At 43.6% G+C, this 9362-nt stretch overlaps 1 protein-coding gene across 1 annotated transcript; it reads right to left on the bottom strand.

Moving 5' to 3' along the window:
* Positions 1-4016: 4016 nt before the first annotated feature.
* LOC113214913 (uncharacterized) lies at positions 4017-5101 on the bottom strand. Its single transcript, XM_052267697.1, has 4 exons — positions 4934-5101; positions 4580-4842; positions 4271-4478; positions 4017-4185 (listed from the first exon to the last, which is right to left on the bottom strand). Exons 2-4 carry the CDS (start codon positions 4676-4678, stop codon positions 4142-4144), a joined length of 351 nt encoding a protein of 116 aa, XP_052123657.1. The 5' UTR covers positions 4679-4842; positions 4934-5101; the 3' UTR covers positions 4017-4141.
* Positions 5102-9362: the final 4261 nt, after the last annotated feature.

Here is a 9362-nt window from a genome sequence, read left to right as displayed (position 1 = left end):
AGAGCAGTGAGCAGTGATAAATCTTTGCCTCTAATTAACATGGTTTCATTTTGTTTGTGTTACAGTTTGTGGTGTGTCGGTTTCAGATTCCCCAATCTGATGGGGAAGAAGAAGAGGAGGAGATAGAAATTTGCTCTAGAAAATGGTTGGCATTGGATGATGAAACAGGGGACATAAAATTCTGGTGGCCACCAAATGTTACTGATTCGAAAGCTCTGCAGCGCATTGTCACTAAACACTTGGCTCCTGATCACACTTCTTGGCGAGCATACACCTGTGAAGTACTTTCTGGTTATGGTAAATGCTAATCTATTAACCTTTTCTTCAGCCAAAAAAATTATTGACCTCACAGTGTTACAGAGCTGTTAACTTGAATACTTTTGTTGCAGGGGATTACCTGAGTGCCCACATAGGTCACAAGAGGAGGATGGATGACTCAACGTATGAGACAGAAAATGAACCTTTGGGTGCTGGGCTTCGGAAGAAAAGAGCAAGAAAGCTCTCCAGTGATGAAGATTGTGGACCCGCCAAACAAACCACGATCAGCAAGCAGTCGAAAAAAGATGCTCACCTCCCCGCCCCTCCTGAAATAATCATCAAGCCTGGATCCAGCAAAGTTACTGTTTCTGCTGACAGTAAGTCTGGAAAGAACCTCCCCACCCCTCCTGGAATCCTCATCAATCCTGGATCCAGCAAAGCTACTGTTGCAGCTGACAAGTCTGTGAATCAACCACTTGTTGTAGTCAAAAAGAGTGGGAGTTCTGTTCGTCAAGCAAGTAACAAGACTGCATTAAAAGTCAGCAGGCAAGACAGGGGTTCCAAAGCATCGAATATGGAGGAATTAAAGAAAATTTTGGAGCAGAAAAAGAAAAGAAAATCAGAGAAGTCTACAGAGGCAAATGCAAAAATGACGTTGCTTTTATCCTTAAATGAAAGTGAGGAAGATGAGGAAGAAATTTTTAAATCAGCAGATCAGATTAGTATTTCAGAACAAGACCATAGCTTCCAGTCTCCTTGTGGGTCTCCCACAACACCTGTAGACAATGGTGGTAGCATTAATGGGCCATTTCCAGCATCACCAATCAAACCATCTCCAGAAGTAGGAAATTCAACAAATTCTGCTATTTGTGTTGAATCAAGTGGCCCAGTACCAGACTTCAGCACAACTTTTCTCCGGAACTATTTAAATAAGAAGCCTGGGTGTCGGCACATTTGAAAGAGAAATAAACAGGCAATAGGATACCGGGGCTCTTTTTTTTATTTTTATTCAAATGCAAAGTATTGAACAGTTTAAATTTTAAATCCAAAATCATTTTGAATTTAAAATGTGAAAGTGGAAATGTCCTAGAAGCTCAAACAATTTCCAATGATTCTATGGGTCTCTCTGATGTTTTATATTTCCCACCTTAACCATTTCTCATATAAGATATCAAAAACAAAAGTTTAGATCCAACTCCTGTTAGAACATTTTGAAGACTGTATACTGTAAATACTTTTCTCTTAACAGGTGCAGTTCTCCTGAAAATTGAAAACACAGACTTGAAAGCCACCGAGGAGGGAGTTAAAAAGTGGCTGAAGGATGCACCCTGGAGGGGTCCAACTTCAAAGAGGAAGCAGAAACGTTCCTCTTCAAATGAGCCCACCAAGAAGGCCTAGATGGCTTCATCTGATCAAGATGCATATCTCCTTTTTTCTATTTCCGTTTTTGTTTATTTTTGATGTTTTGTTTAAGCTGCATGTGATATTAATTTACTTTTCCTCAACCATTGTAGTGGGACTTCTTGTTTATTTTTGTTTTGTCCAACCACACATGTGATATTAAGGTTAATTTTTCTTATTTTCCCATTATTCTTTTTCTATGAATTAATTTTTCTATGAATAAAATATCAACCAAGACTACTCTGAGGATCTTTTCTACCCCTTCCTTTCGTCTAGCAAACGTTTTCCCCGTTTTCCTAGGAAAGCATTTTAAATTCATGATCGAATTTTGATCGATATGACTTCACACGACGATCTATTCAAACCACGTCGATAACTGTTTTTTTTTGTCGACGTCGACAGCTAGTCGATTTTGCGGACATTTTCGCGTCGATTTCGACCATTCTCATCGACGACTTGTCGACGGCCAAGTCGACGTCGACTCGACGTCGATTCGACGATCCATTTCTGACTGGGATTGTTAGAAGCCACGCCTCTTTTCTACCCAGGATTGTCGTAGCCACGGCCATTCCTAAACAAACTGTGCAGCTTTGATTTTAAACCGGTAGAAGTTGTGATTGGGATATATTATGCCATTGATTAAAAGCTTGTTCGGTAGCCGAAAGAACGGTGCACAATGGGCTCGCTCACACTACCCTGTTTTAATAAATACTAACTGCACTAGAAATTAAAAACAAGACGCGAAGAATAAGCGTATATGTCCCATATTACTCAGCTTGCTGTCGTTCTCGACTGGAACGTCTCACGAAAATTTTAAATACATCGTTCAGAAGCTTAATATTCCATCTTGAATTCCTGTCTCATACGTTTTTTCTGTTTACTGCAAAGGTAAGCCACAGAGATCAACAGAAAGAATTGTAGAAGTGCGAACCATTCTTGGCTGGGCAGCATTTTGCTGATTTTCGTGATAATTTCGATGTTTAACTTTAATTTTCTCAAATTTGGCCATACAGATATATTCAAATGAAATCTAATTTTTGGATTGATCTTTTGTTAAAATTTCATCAAAATCTGTATTACAGAAGTGGCCGACGGCCGAGTACTTATCAGTTTTTTCGATTTTGGACATGTTGTGGGTGGGGCGGCTGTCACGGGTGACGGGTTCTTGTTTCTAGGCTTGTTACGAAGCAGTACACTGTTAAAAAAATCGATTGTAATTTTACAAATTTTGTTGGCAACTTTTTACGCAATTCAATGTTTGTAAAAATAAAAAGTAAATCAGTTGTAAAAAAAATTGCAAACGTGTTTTGAAATTTCACAATCTGCGATCTGAAAATTAAAAACGATAATGTGAATTTTCAAAACATCAAGGTTTATAAGATTACAATAATTTGCCATGTACATGGAGTAGGTGAACCACAGACGGTCTAGGGATCAGCTCGTTGCAATGAAGATGTGTCAGTTCCCGTACAAAAAGATCGGGCTTCAGGATGGCTACGCAAAAGCCATCTCAGAGACAGTGAGGAAACCGCCCGTAGCCATTGCTGAGACAGTCTCCTGCCTCATGAAAATGGCTATAGAATGGCTACTTTAAGGACAGAAAGAGACATTCTGAAGCCATCCTCAAGCGAGCCTGGAGCCCCCGCGCAGCCCGCACGCAGCCCCCGTGCAGCCCCCGTGGAGCCCCCGCGCAGCCCGCCCGCAGCCCCCGTGGGGCCCCCGCGCAGCCCGCACGCAGCACCCGTGGGGCCCCCGCGCAGCCCCCGTGCAGCCCCCGTGCAGGCCCCGTGGAGCCCCCGCGCAGCCCGCACGCAGCCCCCATGGGGCCCCCGCGCAGCCCACACGCAGCCCCCGTGGAGCCCCCGCGCAGCCCGCACGCAGCCCCCATGGGGCCCCCGCGCAGCCCACACGCAACCCCCATGGGGCCCCCGCGCAGCCCACACGCAGCCCCCGTGGAGCCCCCGCGCAGCCCGCACGCAGCCCCCATGGAGCCCCCGCGCAGCCCGCACGCAGCCCCCGTGGGGCGCCCGCGCGGCTCCCGCGGCGCCGCCTTGGAGCCTCGGCACAACCCCTCCTGAGCCGCCGTGGAGCCTCCCCGCAGCCCCAGCACAGCCCCCGCGGAGCCATCGTGCCCACGAGGTTGCGTAGGAAACCGCAGGGCAGGCAGGGCACGCGAGGTACTGTACGCCTGAGCGTATACAACGAAGTCGTGAAATTAATTTCGGATATTTGCGTAAATGTGTCATTTCTTTTTCGATGGCGTAACTCAGTGATGGGAAAAGGGCCGGAAAGACTTGCAAAATTGCGTGTTTGAGGTGTAACAATTTATTTTTATTTAAACAAAACAAGTGGTCAAACCAAACAAGACACTATAGACCTAAAGAGCTGCAGCTGGAACTGGGGTCAATAATTCTCTTAATTTGTCCTGCACCTTCTTGTCCTTTCGACAGTCTTTGATGAGGTTGTTGATTTGCTTCGTTGTTTAAGACATTAGGAGAGCCTTAGCAGAAATCATGTTTGTGTGGTCTGAAAAAGAGAAGCATTCATTTAGTTACCATTAGTTCTAATTTTAAACAAAAGTACCATGTTTTGCACTAATTCAGAGTCTTACAGCACACAGCCTGACGTATTGGGAGGGGTATACCCACACAACCGTTTGCGCCCGAGGCCGACATGTAGGGGAGAGCCAGCACAAACTCAGGGACGCACTCCAACAAGAGCGAACTGAACAGTTTGCTTGGATTGTCCCGATGTGACTTTCCAAATGCCCAAGCACACCCCGCACTTATGTAGACGTTCCACTTAGGGCTCAGATTTACCTGGAAGTAATGCAAAATTTTAGAAGGTTTCATTACTTTAGACAATCGAACGGGAACTGGTGGGCCTAAAGAATAACGCATATTCCTTGTCATCACTTTACCATGTTTGCTTTCAGTTTGTTAGACTTGAGGCACGGTAGGTTTTGGAGGAGCGTTGTTATAGCCTTTTTGGTGATGGGTCGAGGGAGTTTCTTCACCATCTCCTCCACCGACGCACATGCCGCAAAATCAATACCTGAAATAACAATTGAATATAATTGGGTATTTCGGTAATGCTTCAATTAGTTTTGCTAACCTTCCAATGCTTCATCTTCCCCAGCAGCAGCATCAACCTCCTCAGCTTCCTCTCCCTCTCTTGCCTCGACTGTTGTTGAATGTGGAAAATGAAAACAAAAATCAGGGTTATAAAAGGGGTCTGCTTTTATGAAATAGAGTAGGTTTTTAAGAAAACTCACATGTTAAGTTGTACAGGAAATGGTCCCTGGCTGCTTGTGCGGCGGTGCGGTGGGCTACTGCTTTTCGGCGTCGCTCGTCAAGAATATCCTGCCTGCTCCTCACAACCTGACATTCGGGACCGCGGTTTTCGTCCACCTCCTCCCCGTCGATACCAAGTATCACCTTCTGTAAATCTTTCTTCGTTCCTAAAAGCCACAAAAGACATAGAATTTATAAATTTGAAATGTTGCTCTCCCCCCCCCCCCCAAAACGGCACTTGCATACATTACCTGTTTTAATTATTTTCCCTAGAATTTCTTTGCCATGCCATTTTATGAAACGCCTCTGACCGACGTCAACATTGCCCACCACCTCCGTCTTGTTGATGACGCTGCTGCATGGCGGATCGCTCCAGAACACAAGTACAAATGACATCTTGACACCTTGGCGTGCACCGTGTAAACTAAACGCAATCAGACCGGCTCGGCTGGATTGATCAGCTGGGCAGCAGATGACGGACTGTCACGCCGATCGACTCTCGCAAGTGACAGCCAGGCTGTCAAAGCATCACACACTAACAAAACGGCAACTAAACTTCATAATAGACAAGATATGTTTGGTAACACGACTGAGATGATACATACCAAATCAAAATAAAACAGCGAATCTTGTATTCTGTATAAAATGCGCGGTGAATTAGTCCTCTGTCGTGTTCCGTTTTCTTGTTTCGTGTTGGCTACAATAGAAGCGACAAGTGACGGCTGCCTTGCAGGTTAGACTGCTTGTTTTCATTGTTGATAACAAATGTGTTTGGCATGTGGCCTGTTGACTGCTACTTCTCTGTAAAATGTTGTGACGACCTGAATCGAATAAATCGACGAAATGTGGTAAGTTTATTTTGCTCACACTCGAATCGAGGTTCGGTTCTTTTGTAAATAAGTTATTTCAGAACTTATTTGCTAACATTTTAAGTTCGTGGTTCACTTGTCAAGTCATGGTTATAATTTTCTTTCTATTTTAGTGACCTGGAGCAAACTGCTCCCAAAAAGACGCGCAACAAGAGGAGAACTTGTGATTTTGAAAAACTATCCAAAACAGACAAGAGAAGACTTTTGGATGCAGCCAAGAATGACAAACCAGGAGAATTTCCGTTCCCAATCTTCCAACTGAATGGTTAGTGTTTTCTCCTTTTTTATTTCCAGTGTACCATGTCTGTTGAGATCATTGTGAATAACATATATTTATTTCTCTAGGCTTTGATGAACCACAGATGGTTCAACCTGTGAGAACAGCAGAAACAGATTGCAGGCAGATGCAGATCTGTATGACTCCACCGTTGTTACCTCATTTCACTGAGCCTACTTGCATTGCGATGGACCATCTAGAGACTGATCTACAAATTACTGTGGATATCCAAGAAGATGACTATCGTAAGTTAATATTAACCTTTCGCATTTAATTATGTTGCCATAAGTTTAGCTGCTGTGTAGTTATTTCCTACAAGGTGGCAGGCACAAACTAGCGCGCATCTAACATTCTTAAATTTTATTGACAGGCAGCAAAGATCTATTCTGCAATGAAAATTATGTGGTGGACGATGAGAATGTGGATCATCCAAGCCATACCACAGGCCATGAGCATGAAATGCCACCTGACACTCCTCTCTATGAAGGAGCCTCATGCAACTTAGACGAGGTTATGTTAGCTGTATTATCGTTCTCAATGAACCATGGATTATCTGGTTCGTGCTTGGAAGACCTTCTACATCTTTTAAAACTCATTCTACCGGAAGATAGTAACCTTATGACTACATCATACTCCTTCTTTAAAAATTTGTCACAGTTTAAAACCAATAGTAAGAGGCATTACTTTTGCAGCACTTGTCATTCTAATTTAAACTCCAAAGAAGCGGGCTGTGAAAGATGTGACCCTGGGCATGGTGTAGATTATTTTATTACTCTTTCTGTTATTGAGCAGCTCAGAAATCTATTTCAAATTCCAGGGTTTTACAATAACTTATCCACAGAACAGAGTCAAAACTAATGTCAATGCTTATGAAGACCTTTATGATGGTAAAGTTTACAAAGATGTTAATAATTTAGACTGTGAACACTTTTTTGTCATTTATGTGGAATACTGACGGCTTTTCGATATTTAAATCCTCCAACTATGAAATTTGGTCGCTTTTTATGTCAATCAATGAGCTCCCACCTAATCTTAGGTATAAACGCGAAAATATGTTACTTGGCGGCTTATGGTTTGGCCGTGAAAAGCCTAATCCAAATCTTTTTCTTGAACCACTTGCTAATGAGTTGAATCACTTGAAACAGGGCATTAAGTTTGATATCGTAGATGTTGAACATCCAGTACTGTTTAAAGGTGGGATAGTAGCTGGCACTTGTGACACACCTGCAAAAGCAGTGTTTTTGTGTTGTAAAAATTTTAATGGTTTGTTTGGCTGCCCTAAATGTCTTTGCCGGGGGGAAAAATCTGATAGAACAAAACAAATTTTTGTTTATCCCTTTCAAGAAAATTTGCAGTTACGAACTGAGCAGAACTATCTGCATCATCTTGATCAGCTTCGTCAACTTCGAGGTCAAAATCCTTCAGTTGAAGCTCACATGGGTATCAAAGGCCCCACTATTTTAAAAAATATGTTACTTGCTCCTCTTGTGTCTTCTACTTCAATTGATGTAATGCATTCCGTTTTTATTGGCGTTGTCAAAACTCTCATGAGTTTATATTTTGACAAATTGTATGATGATGAACCGTACAATTTCATAGAAAGGATGGATGTTGTTAGTGACATTTTGTGTAAAATCAAACCCCCCCCATTGTATTGAGAGAGTGCCCCAGTCTTTAAACAAACGCAAATTCTGGAAAGCTTCTGAATACATGTCTTTCTTTTTTTATTACAGCTTACCAATATTCAGTCTTGTTATGCGACAGCCTTACTTTAATCATTTTAAGTTACTGTACTTAGGTGTGTCCTTGCTATGTCAGAACAGTGTTACAGAAGCTGACTTAGTTCTTTCTCAGTGTCTCCTTGATTGTTTTGTTAAGCAGTACCAGACTATTTTTGGCCTTTCTAAAATGACTTTCAACTTACATGCTTTAAGACATCTGCCTGGTGTTGTTAGGGACTTGGGCCCATTGTGGACAACCTCTTGCTTTGTGTTTGAGAATTTAAATGGTGCCCTGAAGTATCTCATCCATGGGACACAATTTGTTGGGCTTCAAGTTCAAACTAATTTTGAGCTCCTTGCATTGTTGCCAACTCTCATTGATAAACTTTCTAACACCAAGGTTAAAGATTTTTGTACTAAAATGACAAGTCCCAGTGCTAGGTTAAGAATAACAGAAAGTCTTGGTAACAATATCTATGTCATCGGTCCAATGGTCAAAACTGGACCTACTTGTACTTTCAAGCTTTTAAAAGTCAATTCAGTTCTCTTTGTTTCTGCATCAGAAAAAGTTACAAAAAAGGACTCTTCATTTGTTTCGTATAAATGTAATGATATAAAGAATAGAAGTATTATTACAACTTTTGAAAACGTTACTGAATGTCAGTGTAGTTCTCTGTGTGCATGTCCTGGTGAATACTTTGCAGTTATTAACCGAGTCAATTGTTCGGTTGCTTTTCAAACACTTGAACCAGTTTATGATGTATTCAATACTTTCATTTACACCAACAGTGATATAATTGACAGGGTTCCTATCAATAGCCTTATTGGGCTATGTGTAAATGTATTAGTTGAAAACAAATGTTACATTACTGACTTCATTAATAAAAATTACAATCAGTAAACAATCCAGCCTTCTTTCCACTTCTTACTCCATCTAATAACAGACAAAAAAAAAAAAAAAACAACGCCGACGTCAAAAATATATAGAACGCTTGAGTTTGGGGGGGGGGGATTTAGGCGCATCTCCGTGTGGCCGATGGCAGGCTCCGGTACCCTGAGCGTCGTCGTCGGGTGGCGGCTCCGCAGTGCCTCGGGGATGGCGCCGCGGCGGCACCGTAGTGGTTCCGCGGGGGCTGTGGAAGGGCTCCTCGGGGGCCCCACGGTGGCTCAGGAGGGACTGTGCGGGGGCTATGGGGGGGCTATGCGGGGGCTGTGCCGGGGCTCCATGGGGGCTCCGCGGAGGCTCCGCGGGGGCTGCGCGGGGGCTGCACGGGGGCTGCGCGGGGGCTCCGCGGGGGCTCCGCGGGGGCTCCGCGGGGGCTGCGTGGGGGCTGCGCGCGGGCTGCGCGGGGGTTCCAGGCTCGCTTGAGAATGGCTTCAGAATGTCTCTTTCTGGCCTTAAAGTAGCCATTCTATAGCCATTCTATAGCCATTTCATGAGGCAGGAGACTGTCTCAGCAATGGCTACAGGCGGTTTCCCTACTGTCTCTGAGATAGCTTTGGCGTAGCTATCCTGAAGCCATCCTGAAGCCCGATCTTCTTG

This window comes from Frankliniella occidentalis, unplaced genomic scaffold (assembly GCF_000697945.3).
Source record: "Frankliniella occidentalis isolate FOCC.00 unplaced genomic scaffold, Focc_3.1 Scaffold57, whole genome shotgun sequence".
NCBI lineage: Eukaryota > Metazoa > Arthropoda > Insecta > Thysanoptera > Thripidae > Frankliniella > Frankliniella occidentalis.
This window is presented reverse-complemented; position numbering and strand designations above follow the sequence as displayed.

Coding starts and splice junctions, on each gene's coding strand:
- LOC113214913 (XM_052267697.1), bottom strand. CDS start 4,678: ATGGTGAAGAAACTCCCTCGACCCATCACCAAAAAGGCTATAACAACG. Junction 4,479..4,579: donor ACAAACTGAAAGCAAACATG/GTAAAGTGATGA, acceptor CATTACTTCCAG/GTAAATCTGAGCCCTAAGTG. Junction 4,186..4,270: donor AATACGTCAGGCTGTGTGCT/GTAAGACTCTGA, acceptor TCTCTTTTTCAG/ACCACACAAACATGATTTCT.